Source organism: Aspergillus eucalypticola, assembly GCF_003184535.1.
Source record: "Aspergillus eucalypticola CBS 122712 chromosome Unknown BO83scaffold_18, whole genome shotgun sequence".
In the NCBI taxonomy this organism is placed as follows: domain Eukaryota; kingdom Fungi; phylum Ascomycota; class Eurotiomycetes; order Eurotiales; family Aspergillaceae; genus Aspergillus; species Aspergillus eucalypticola.
In genome coordinates this window covers 129,515-141,857 of record NW_020290292.1, presented here as the reverse complement: position 1 = coordinate 141,857, position 12,343 = coordinate 129,515, and the positions used below count along the sequence as shown (strand labels likewise).

Genomic DNA, 12,343 nt, shown 5'->3' with positions numbered 1-12,343 from the left:
GCCCACTTGTGAGCCATGCAATTTGGACGTTTGTGAAGTATCGAATATTGCGAGAGACGCTATCTGGATGGCCCGATCTATTATAAGACCACCTAAAGTCCTCGCCGAAATAACATAAAGGCCCGGTATCTGGGCGCTCTAAAAAGGAGAGCCATATGATTGTGGTGAAATAAGTGTTGATGCGAGTCCCGTTAAGGCACAAGCCTGGCAGCTAGCTTTTGTCTGCATCCGCTCTGGAGGTCGATCACAGATGAGATTGCCATGCGACATGAAAAGGACTGTCGAGGAGGATAGTGTCAGCCTCCACCCGATCAAGGTTTCATCCAGCAGCTACTCACTCAAGCCTGTCTTGGGCCTCCGACAAAATCTATTAATAGTGTAAGATCATCCCTATTGGTATAGGGAGAGGAGAAGACGGGCGTGAGAGCATTTAGATATACTACTACTCCCATCATGGTGGGGGAGCATGAAATAGAAAACGAAGTCACTGGTATGTATGTAATTAACGAAGAAGCTATCAAGAGAACAAACAGAACAGATTATGGGAGAGATCTTCATATTGCGTAGACTAATCAGCATAATACATTACTTACGTAGAGAGCGGAGCGATGAACCGAGCCCGGAGTGGGGGAGCCGAAGCCGAGCGGAGCCTGCAGAACGAATGAAACCCACTGAAAGGACAAGTTGGCGTCTGCAACGCGTCTCATGCTTGGATGCTAAAGGCTAAAGCCCGCTTTACTAACCTATCTTTATCTCACCACGTTTCCCCTTCGGAGCTGCTCCTCCTCCGCCTTCTCCTCCTACTTTATTATTGCCTTGCAATCCTTCCCTCGGTCCCGGACGATGGCCATTGTTGTTCACCGTCATTCTGTTCCGGATCGCTGCTCTTTCTCTCCATGTTAGTGAGGTGATCAATCCTTACAAGACAGCTTCCGTGTCGCATGGCTGGCCAAGATCGGATCGTCTCTGTCCCGTTGAGCACTTGAAGCTCACTTCCCCTCTCCATCCGCTGCCTGTCCGCGATTATCTTCATCCGCTCGAGGCCATCTGTCCCTTCGTCCGACGTCTCTACCACCCCCTGCTCTTTCAAGACTCAACATCATGACTGAAGGTACCTTCCTCGGTACCTGCGGTCATTGCGCCGAGCTCCTGGCGAACGTTCCGCTCTCGGTCCTCCTCGTTACCCTGGTCGCAACTCTCGCTGGTCTGTCCGTCCTGGTATGTTTAGATTGCATTGATCCTCGGGTTTACCGTTGCGCCTATGGCTCCCCCGTAAACTGGGAATGCCCTTAGTTGGCGACGCGATTAGAACAGTTACGCTAACTAGCGGCCCTTATCCTGTCTAGTTCTACATCACTCTCTACACCGTCGCCCCGGTCCCGCGGAAGCCGTTCCCTGAAGAGAAGAAATATCGTACGCTCCTGAAGAATGGATCGATCACGGAGCCCCTCGATTTACCTTGCTGGCAAGATGCCCTAGACGCTCAAAAACGCCCCGGTCGGGTTCTCGACCACACCTCGATGGAGGAAGCCGATTTGTTCATGTCATTGGTAGTACCCGCATATAATGAGGAAGACCGCCTGGCAGGCATGCTGGAAGAGGCAGTGGATTACCTGGAAAAGGTCTATGGCACGGTAACAAACTCCGCCAATGGCGCTGAGACCGTTACGGCGGAAAATGCAGTGCGTCAACGGAAACAGGCCAATGGGCACACCAATGGCTCTGCGACTCATCGTCCGGTACATGACAACAAGGGGTGGGAAATCATTATTGTCTCTGATGGCTCCAAGGACAAAACAGAAGAGATAGCATTTACATTCGCTCGTGATCATCAACTCTCAATGCACCCCAAGGGCTACGCTGGCCCTTGGACTCCGGGGACGCATGAGGGTGTCCGCATTCCCCCGGGCACTATCCGGGTGGTGTGTCTGACAGAGAACAGGGGCAAAGGTGGAGCCGTCACCCACGGCATGCGACATGTCCGTGGCCAGTATGTTGTATTTGCAGATGCCGACGGAGCGAGCAAATTCGAGGATCTAGGAAAGCTTGTCGCGGCCTGCCAGGAAACCGAGGACGCAAAAGGACGCGCAGTGGCCGTTGGATCTCGGGCGCACATGGTGGGAAGTGAAGCTGTAGTCAAGGTATGCTCTAACATATCCTTTCTCTATACCCGAGATAGCTAACCGATGATTCCCATACAGCGCTCGAAGCTGCGCAACTTCCTCATGCATTCGTTTCATCTGATCTTGTGGCTGTTGACACCCTCTAAGACGGCCACTATCAAGGATACGCAATGTGGATTCAAGTTGTTTTCCCGGGCGTCGCTGCCGTACATTATCCCTTATATGCACTCCGAGGGATGGATCTTCGACGTGGAGATGCTTATGCTCGCCGAATTTGCCGACATCCCCGTGGCCGAGGTGCCCGTTGGATGGAGAGAGGTCAAGGGCAGCAAGTTGAATGTAATCCGGGATAGCATCGGCATGGCTTGGGGACTGGCTGTCCTGCGAGCTGCATGGTTACTTGGTGTTTATCGGCGTACTTGAGATATACATACTGCTCTTTTATCAGGAGACCAAAGAGAAGCAAATAGAGTAGTGAAGCAGATAACAGCATCATCATCATTGTCACATAATACAATCATCTACTATTTCGGGTTGAAGTAGGATCTGTTACTACTATTACTACGCCTAGTACACCGTACATCCCAACAAAAGTATATTCCAAATCACAGAGCTGTTATACTCAGTATTAATAATAGTAACTGCAAGTCCTACCTCAACTAGTAAGTAGTAAATATACCAGTAAAAAAACCCTCAATCATACTGAATAGTAGTAGTACAAACTACCAGACATTCACACAGCTCACCCTCATCAAATCCTGAATCAATAGGTGCATTGTATGTCATGCGAGGCCCCGGTGGCGAATCCCAAAACCGGCCCGGAAGAAGCCTAAACCACTTCCTCAATCCCCGTCATTGCATCACCAACAAATTCCTGAATCATGCCAGAAAGCAGTTACAGTACTACATACAGTTAGTACATGTCTTTCAATATATTCTTTCTACTATGTATCTCTCTAATGACATCACTGACTATTCATACAACGGTAAACACAACTAGTAGCGCATAGAACTTAAAGATCATCATTTGTAAGAGGCAGGCAACGGTATAGTAGTGTACTACTACGGAACCACCCCGAACGGCCCTACCCGAAAGCATAGAAAGGGGAAACCTGAACGAAGAGAGGATAAAGTTTGTCACTTAAAAGAAACAGACGAAAGGTGGTAAAAAAAAAGTCAATTTCCATTCCGACTTGGCTGGCTCTCGGTCCGAAGTAACGTGGTTTGTTTCATTCAAGTAACAAAAAAAAAAAAGTTTTTTTTTCTTCGCATTCATGCCGAAATGAGGCGAATATTTTTATTCAAAGATGAAAAGACAAAAAAAAAAAAGGGATCAATCCTTTGGAACTGGAAAGAGGTGGTCTGATATTTTTTTGACCCTCAAAATTTCCCCTCAATCCCTCCTTTTCCATCACACGCCCACCCTTCCCCCTCCCAAATTACATTGGTTTCGAAGTCACTCGACTCGACTACTCACATATACCCTCGGTTATCTATCTATAGCCCCCGGTCAATTCTGCAGGTTTATTGAGCTACGGTACTAGCTCATTGACCCCAACACTACTGGCTTTTTAGCCGTTACACTCTACCGGTTCTCGGAGGAATACTGCCCTCATTAGCTGGTACTTATTGACGTGCTTGCTTGCTTGCTGAGTGGCTTTTTGCTGCTTTGGAAGGATTCCGGAAGTCAAATCACTACTACTACTTGTTGTGCTGTGGTCTTACTACATAACCATCACCTCATGATATGGTGAGACAACATCTATAGCAATATCCGTGTCCTTGGCAGTGATAGCCTGATCATCGGTTGTTCGGTTGTTGTTGTCACTTGCTTGCCCTGTGGTGGTAGTATACTACGAATGGGCTAGTGGTGCTGTGGTGACACGTTGGATCTTGTCTACTACTACTTACGTACTGGGGGTTCTCTCTTTGCGTGGGAGCTGACGTTTGTGGAATGGGTTTATATACTAGTACTTACTCCTCTTGCGGCGTTGGCAAAAATACGCTACTACTGAACCATAGACGGAGTTGCACATCTGATCTATCCTATGTGCTAGTACTATCGTACTATGAGTGATTCGATCTGAAGTGGATCTCTGTTTGGCTTCCTTCGTCGACGGACTCCGAACGAACCCACTAGCTAGCGTGAGCTAGTACATACTACTTCTTGTCTCTTCACAATGGGAATCCCACGACCACAGGAGCATTGGGTGGATGCTCCCCAGACGAATTCAACCAAACCATCGCCATTTCTCAAATTGCCTCTGGAGCTTCGTCTCATGATCTACGAATATGCGCTGGTCGTTCCAAATGAATTTACGGATCGTCCGATGATCGTGATCAACGACCGCGGGAACGTCTTCACTGCCCGCGGCCGATACCGAGCTCTCTCGATGTGTCCCAGCTGGGTGGGTGAGAACGGTCGAGTTCGCAGCCTACTTTCCGTGAACCGGCAAATCCACGATGAGGTGGAGGATTTCGTGTATTCGCAGAATACCCTCTTCTTCTTGAACTCGTTCAATCTTGACCGTTTGGGCACCTTCCTCGACACCATCAGTCCTACGGCGCGCAAGCGCATTCGCAGCGTCGGGTTTGAGATTTTCTTCTTTGTCCACTCGCAAACAGGCGTGCCGAAGCGGACCTTGAAGGAGTATAAAGCAGCTGCTCGCATGTTGATGGAAAAGCTGCCGAACTGGACAAGTACCATGTTTTACTTAGATCCTCGCTTCTACTTCCCTTCTGCTGCAGTAGGGAATCTGGAATCGTCCGCGCGGGGTATCTGGTACCTGGCGACGATATTTGGAGCTTTGCACAAGGATCTCCATTTCTTTCCACTACCGTCGATGCATCGACATGTTATGGACGATGCAAAGAAATCGCTTCAGGCTGAGACGCGGGCGTCACAGATGAAGCTCTCTATCGCATAGAAACTGGGTGTTATGATTCTTTTTTTTGGTCAGGATCATCTCCTCTTCTTCCTATTTGTCTACATTAGTAATACTTTGTCTCACTTGTCCTGCCATTTACTTTTTCCGACTGGGGGGGCGGTTTCCTCCTCCTTCCGATCAGATACCACTATTATCTGCAGGATGACGTTTAGGGAGATCGGTGCGAAGAGAGTTTAATATGTGCACACACTGCGCAGTAGACTGTCTTAGTCTTGAGGTACTCCACTCTTTGATTGCCAATCATCTCGGAATGTCACGTTGGAGGTTTGGGGGTGGGGGGATGGGCATGAGCACGGAGAATGGGTGTTTTGGTCGCAAACGGGCGGGAAGCGATAGGTTTTTGCATTCTTGGAAGGGTCTTCTTCGTTCTGTTTCGTTTCGTTTTTTTTTTTCAAGCGTCATGTTTCCTACTATGGATAGAACTATTCGAATCAGCGTCATCTCTGGTCATTTTCTTATTCCTGCAAGCTAGGAAAAGTAGCATGATCATAGTTGGTAGATGCATGGGGGGGACTTGCAGCGGGCAGCAGCAACCGTTGCCGCCCGCACGGTTAGTGTAGTGGGTTAGCTTCAGATCGGTCCGTCTGCTGGACGTACCAGATGATGGGGATTCAGTGACCCGCCTGGACCATGAAATCATAGCCTAGAAGGAGGGGGAGGACGAAGAAGAAGAGGAAGAAGACCTGACTACTACTTGATGTGAAGGCTGGGGGAATGAAGAAGAAATGAGCCGAATATGGAGATGAAACCCCAGGGAAAGAAAGGAGTGACTGTTGCTTCTGTTGAGCATCCAAGCAATAACGTCATGGTCTGCCTCGTGATCGTCGGCCTCAAGTTCCTTTTGGTGGTTGAAGAAAGCAGCCAAATTACATTTCAATCCCACGCTGCTTCTTTTTCTTCTTAACTGCCTTTCTACTTTCTCTTTTTTCTCTTATTGTTCCCTTTCTTCTGTGCCCTCCTGTTTTGTTTCCCTACCCTGGTTTCCTTCCCTGTCTGGTCCTGGAAGATATCAGCCTGCTATTAACCCCCCCACGTCTGATATCGAACCACTGAGCACTTTGATCTCCTGGTATATCGAGTAATAAGTGTTAGTAGTGAGTAGTAATATCCTTTCTATTGATTCCTTTTTTTCTTTTGGGTCCTCCCCGCATTTGGGTGGATCTTCTTCCCATCCTGTCATCAATTCTCGCCTCAGTCGGTTTGAGAGAAGATTGGCATAATAATTAATCTCTTCATCCTGCAGGCTTGTTGCTCATAGGCTCTCCCGCCACCTGATAAATGCTGTGTGCCTTTCGCGCCGCAGTCTGCAGTCAAGCGCATCGTCCACTTGTCCATTCTCTTGTGGTCGCAGGCTGCTACCAGCAACAACACGTCTTTGGTCCACGACGCACGAAGCTGCTCGCCCTGCGGATTGAAACTCTGCTTCAGGCACCGGTGGCTTATCAACGCTCGATTGCCCACTCCGGACAACTAAGTAGTTAACTAAGCTCCCCCACCGTTCCCCCCATCTTATTTGCCACTGGTAGGTTACCCGGTCGGTGTGGTTCCCCGGTTCTTACTTGTCCCTCCCTCTACTCTCCTACCGCTGTTTAAATGACATTCAGTCGCTCCACGCGCGATCATCACTGTGATGCTGCTGTATCTAGCTCGGCTGATGTTTTAGCTAGTACCGAACTAAATTCATTCACGTTGTGACTTTTTTCGCCAATTGTTCGCTCCTTTCGCCCTCCCCTTACCCCTCTCTCCCTCTTTTTTCTCTCTCATCTTCTCGTCTCTTTATGAAGGGAATCCACCCGACCCAAACTGCCCCGGGAGTCTCTCAGCAACTCCAATAGTTTCCATAATGAAGCCAGCAACCGCTACAAAGTCCCCCAATGGTCGTGGGAGCCTCTACAAGGAGGTTCGCTTTTCGCCTACACCAACTCCCGTCCGTCGAACACAGTCAGTACCGGACACTCATCTCGACTCGAGGCCAAACTATACTGGCGGCCCAGATATAGAAGCAGCCAGTTATTCGGTTGTAAGCGCCGAATACCTAAGTCAAGTGCGGTCGCTCCTCGATCGCCAGCGGGCAAACTTCGAGCATGAGAGGAAGCTATTCAACGAGGAACGCCATCTATGGGAGAATGAGCGTGCGTTACTAAACCAGAGGATCTCTGAATTAGAGTCGCTGCTCAAGGGTAGGGGATCCACAGGGACCGCCGCTACTAGTACAGTCGCGCTCCCGACCGGCACTTTTCAACATCATGTATCATTATCATCTGCATTTCACAGCCAATTCAGTCACCCATTTTCGGCAGAACATACTGATTCTTCTCACCCGACAAGTACCCAAGTGTGGGAAGGCTCTAGCCCTGGAAGCAAACCCACGAGGGTATTCCCTAACGCCGAGAAGACAGACTTCTCAGGTCTCCTATTTCCGGAGCAAGGAGGCAATCCATCGGTCTCTGCGCCATCCTTGGACGCTGCCCTTTCACCTAAGTCCCGTGCGACTGACTTGACCTCGAGCACATGCGTGCCAGTCCCAATTGAGAGGCTTGATAGCAAACTTGACGGGATCACGCTCAAGTCCTCGGCTTTGCCGCCAGAAATTGTCGCTCGAGTAATTACGCCACCATCGCCACCATCCCTCGAGGGCTCTCCATCACTTTCTTCCAGACCCTCTGCTGAGCACCGCAACAGCCTCAAACTGAAACTGTCTGAACTTGGGCCCCCAGAGTTTAACCTGACCAGGAACGCCGGTCACACACCCATGGCTAGGATCGATCGGGACGTCGACACGGAGCAGCCGTCACCCCAGGAGACCACGAACGAGGAGGAACCCCTCGCTTCGGAAGCGCCTCGGCAACCTGCAGAAAACTCCGACTCGTACTTTGGGGATTTGGCGGATGACCCTGCCCTGAAGGGGCCACTTACCTTGCTGAATGAGGAAGAGCATGATAGTGAGTTTCTGAAGGAGCTTGATCAGAAGCTTCTGGACCAGGTCAAGCAGGCCCTTGGCTATCCCCGAAGCACTGATCAGAAACAGGCTGAAGTCGAGCCCCCCAGTCAGGGTGATGAGCCCGAATTAAGGTTCAAGAATACGACGAACTTTGGTACGGCTTTTGGAAATTCGGACTGTGGGAAGGTGTAGGGTAGGAGGGAAGGATTACCGTGCGGTCGCAGATATTTTGTTGTGGATGTTAAACCTCATAAGCTCATAGCCACATTTGGACTTTGGTTACGATGGACCCCAGATTACGGGATGGGCCATTATCTTTTTGGACGGATACCATGACTGACGAATATGACGGAACTTATGTCTTTGCATATGCATCGGACACTTATGTGTAAATATTAAAGCTACGGGAGACTTTCTGAGAACAGGGGTTTTCTTTGATTTTGGTTTTTCGCAGTATTGTGTACATCTGGTCGAACAGGCTCTGCTCTCCTTGCGTCCGCCCCCGACCCGGTCAAGCCCCCATCCCTCCCTATCTTATCATCCCAGTTCCCTTTTAACCTCGACACTACTTCAATAACTGCTACAGGGATGTCACCCTTCGGAGGGGCTATCTCCTGGAGAGTGGCTAGGTTCTCTCCTCGCCATGAGGTCACCGTGACTATCGGCGCCATTGTCTCGTGGGCCTTGCATGGCCCTTCGGCTGGCCCTATGCTGAGGGATCATGTCCTAGATAGGGTCTTGGAACCCTTGTATACCGCAATGGACGGAGTGTCTGTCTTTTGGTATAAGAAGGCCAAAATCTCATGCTGACATTCTTCTCATCAGAGCATTCATCCGCTGCAGATCACAGCGTTCATTCTTTCAGAGCTCATTCCAGCCCTGTCTGTCTCTAACTTGGTTATTCGCTCCTTCAACTCCCATAGTTTCCTTCTCTTGATAATTACGTCACATTCTTTCCCTTCTACAATGTACAACCTCAAGAGCCTTCCGGCACTGCTATGCCTCGTGCTGGCTGTCGCTCCCGTCCTGTCTGCACCTGTCGCTGCTCGAGTATGTTAGACCTCAATCTTGCATTCAAGCCCAAACATCAGCGAAGCTAACACATACTGCAGGATGGAGCCGTTGTGCGAAGACAGAGCCACCACTTCAATACCAACACCCAGTCCGGTTCTAACATGGGCTTCTCTATCCCTGATGGCCCATCCTACAACTCTGGCCAGTTCGCCTCGAACGCATATCGCGAAGACCGTGGCGGCGACATGGATGACGAGGAGGGCTCAAGTGAGTCCAGCAACACCAACGCAGGGAACTCAATGAATATCGGCATCCCGGGTGGTCCCAGCGTCAACTTGGGCAACTACTTCAGTAACAACTATGAAGAATCTGAAGAGCCACGGCCAAAGCCCTCGACTACTTCCACGACCACCATCCCAGAGTCCACAACGGCCCCTCCACCTCCGCCAGTCAACCCTCCTATTGAGACTTCTGTTCCTGCCCCTCCTGCCCCTCCTACTACAACTACCACCACTACCCAACCCCCTCCTCCTCCCCCTACAACCACTGCTCCCCCTGCTCCTCCTACAACCACTGCTCCTCCTGCTCCTCCTGCAACTACTACTCCTCCTGCTCCCCCTGCTCCTCCTACAACTACTGCTCCTCCTGCTCCTCCTGCAACTACTGCTCCTCCTGCTCCTCCTGCTCCCCCTACCACTGCTCCTCCAGCACCCCCAGCTCCGTCTACCCCCTCCGAGCCGGCTCCTCCTGCTGAGACCGAAGAACCTGAGGAGCCAGTGCAAGAATGCCCAGCACCGGAGCCTGAGCCACAGCCTGAGCCTGAGCAGCAGTCTCCTGAGCCTCCAGCTGAACATGGACCTTCCCCTGAACCGGAGTCATCTCCTGCCCCCGAGCCTACCCCTGCACCTCAGCCCAACCCTACACCAAGCCCTCAACCAGAGCCCCAGCCCCAGCCTCAGCCTCAGCCTGACCATGAGCCTGCATCCGAGCCCAGGATCATACCCACTCCTTCCCCAGCTGCTCCAGCATTGCCTGCATACACCTGTCAATGCCCTGCGTGAGCTTGACATATGTTCCCATCACCCCCTTCACTTTCTTTGCCTCTATTATCCATAACTCTCATTCATGAATGCCCCTGCCCCTGCCCCTGCCCCTGCCCCATCATCCCCAAAGTTTCCTTTTGTCAATCACCACCATTCATTCCCTACCCCCATTCCCCCAAATCCATTATTTTTTTTTCCCCCTTGGATATACAAATTCTTTACCAGAGTGATTCTAGTTTAATTGGAAACACTGTGTTGTGTCTATTGCTTGTTGATTTTGACTGGATGGTTTTTGTCCCCTTTCATTCCCTTTCACTTTCATTCATCTTCCCTTCTTCTTTTCTTTTCTGAATCACTGGGTGGTTAGCATATGAACCTTGTAATGTTCTTTGGGTTGTATTAGTACTACTATTCTTATTTACAGTTGATTTTCTTATTATCATGGATATTCAGTGTAATAGGAATATATAGAAAAAGACAATAAGAGTATCTTGCATTAATGTCTCGTGATATCATATTCATGTCTCGTAAATAAACATCAATAATTGTCTCCTCGCGCCAGTTCATGGGGACCTCGGGGGTGGAGAGATATTGCATGGGCCACCAATAGAGCAGAATAAGGGACAAGAATGAAAGCAGAATCAGAAAGGCGGATGAAGATAAAAGTGTAAAATCAAGCTCATGATCCCGTATTAAGGAAAACCCCGAAACCAACAACAACAGAACAGAACAAATCAATTGAAAAAAAAAAAAAGCAACCCAATAACGGAAAAAAAAAGAGAAAAAAGAGGGAGAAAGGGAGACGGGTCCTCTCAGATCAGTCAGTTATCTAGACCCCCATTGTAAAATCATGCTCAATCCCCGGCGTAACACTAGCAATAAACTTCAAAAACACAACGAGATACTGATCCACGCGAATGGCAACCTGATCCTCCTCATCATGCTGCAGCATCTCCCACTCATCACCACCACCACCACCTGCTTGCCCCTGGCCGCCATGTCCCTCACTCACCGACAGTCCCTTAACATCATCCACTAACCCTTCCAACCCGCCCGCTCCAGCAGCGACCTTTGCATCAGGCTCTGCGTGCGCCGAGGCCGCGGCCTTGAGCTTATCGCGACGGATCTTGAGCGCTGCGTCGGCGCGATCCAGAAGGGTTTTCATCACGGAGGCGTGCCGGCATGGATGCACGGTCGCCATCTTTACGCTGCCTTCGAACCAGGGGAAGTCTTCGAGGGTGACGGTTTTGTCTTTGTAGTCGCCCACTATGTCTTCCATCATTAGTTGGGGCGGGAGGGGTTCAGATGCTGAGAGGTAGCCGGAGAGGTAGAGGCGCGGGGTGCGGTAGAAGTTGGCGTAGGTTATGTAGAGGTTGTAGGTGCGGGTGGGTCTGTTTGGGATTAATTGTTAGCTTCGTTGATATGCTTTCTTTGATGTTGCAGATAGCGGAGGGAGGGAAGGAGGGTGTATAGATAGCAACAGTCAGAGCTGGAAGGGATGGATGGATCAACTTACTGCGTCGTCCCCGTCACCGGTTCCCGAATAATCGCCTCTTCATCATCATCCTCATCTTCCATATCCGGAATCTCATCCTCCTCTGGTTCCTCTACCTCGCCCATATTCCCGGCCTCGTCGACCGTCCGTACATCTCCGATCCGAGCAGATGATGACGTTGCTGCGTTATCGCCGCCTCCCGTCCGCAACCAACCATCGTCATCGTTGTCCCCCTCACCCGCTAGCATGCCCCGGACGATCTCGTCTTCGTGACCTGCGTCCCCGGCGAAGTTGTCGTTTAGCCGTCGGTGACATGGCACGCCGCGGGTGACCAGGAACTGCTTTCCGGGCGGGAGGTAGGAGACACGCTTTGCGGGGGTTGCGGCATCGGCCCAGGACCAGGAGGGGAACTTGTAGACTAGGTAGTCGCCTGCGAGGACAAACTCTTCGGGGGTGATCTGGCCGGTTGTTCGGAAGGTTGAGGTGCGGGAGACGGGGGCGAGACGGTCTCGCCAGGTGGAGAGGGTGGAGTGGAGGATGTTCATTGCTTTAGTTGTTTGCTTGCTTGCTTGTCTGTCTGGTTGGTATTTCGTTTCTTTCTTGGGTGAATTAAAAGGACTGTTGGTAGAGTTGGTCAAAATGAGGTCAGGAGATGATATAAAAATGAAATGGAGGGGAAGGAAGCTTATCTACCGGAAGATTTAAAGAGGAGAGAGGGAATGATGGGGATGGAGGGAATGAGATTTGGCTGTGGCGGTGACGAACTTATCGGAGTCCCT

At 50.4% G+C, this 12,343-nt stretch overlaps 5 protein-coding genes across 5 annotated transcripts; 4 read left to right on the top strand and 1 right to left on the bottom strand.

Annotated features, from left to right (window-relative positions):
• Window positions 1–768: 768 nt before the first annotated feature.
• Window positions 769–2,656, top strand: BO83DRAFT_379790 (dolichyl-phosphate beta-glucosyltransferase; the record flags this gene model as incomplete). The annotated part of the gene is made up of 2 exons (XM_025531590.1): window positions 769–1,218; window positions 1,347–2,656. Coding segments are annotated over exons 1-2 (950 nt in total), but the record flags the coding sequence as incomplete, so codon positions are not given.
• A 1,329-nt stretch (window positions 2,657–3,985) lies between these two features.
• On the top strand, window positions 3,986–5,182 carry BO83DRAFT_67474 (uncharacterized protein). The gene has a single exon (XM_025537528.1). The coding sequence runs from the start codon at window positions 4,304–4,306 to the stop codon at window positions 5,048–5,050; it is 747 nt and encodes a 248-aa protein (XP_025386351.1). The 5' UTR covers window positions 3,986–4,303; the 3' UTR covers window positions 5,051–5,182.
• A 1,552-nt stretch (window positions 5,183–6,734) lies between these two features.
• BO83DRAFT_67349 (uncharacterized protein) lies at window positions 6,735–8,309 on the top strand. Its single transcript, XM_025537527.1, has one exon. The coding sequence runs from the start codon at window positions 6,915–6,917 to the stop codon at window positions 8,202–8,204; it is 1,290 nt and encodes a 429-aa protein (XP_025386350.1). The 5' UTR covers window positions 6,735–6,914; the 3' UTR covers window positions 8,205–8,309.
• Window positions 8,310–8,774: 465 nt separating this feature from the next.
• On the top strand, window positions 8,775–10,160 carry BO83DRAFT_438706 (putative cell wall protein). Its single transcript, XM_025536119.1, has 2 exons — window positions 8,775–9,062; window positions 9,125–10,160. Exons 1-2 carry the CDS (start codon window positions 8,979–8,981, stop codon window positions 10,085–10,087), a joined length of 1,047 nt encoding a protein of 348 aa, XP_025386349.1. The 5' UTR covers window positions 8,775–8,978; the 3' UTR covers window positions 10,088–10,160.
• A 605-nt stretch (window positions 10,161–10,765) lies between these two features.
• On the bottom strand, window positions 10,766–12,285 carry BO83DRAFT_438705 (ATG3/ATG10 family protein). Its single transcript, XM_025536118.1, has 2 exons — window positions 11,586–12,285; window positions 10,766–11,460 (listed from the first exon to the last, which is right to left on the bottom strand). Exons 1-2 carry the CDS (start codon window positions 12,107–12,109, stop codon window positions 10,899–10,901), a joined length of 1,086 nt encoding a protein of 361 aa, XP_025386348.1. The 5' UTR covers window positions 12,110–12,285; the 3' UTR covers window positions 10,766–10,898.
• Between the last annotated feature and the right edge of the window lie 58 nt (window positions 12,286–12,343).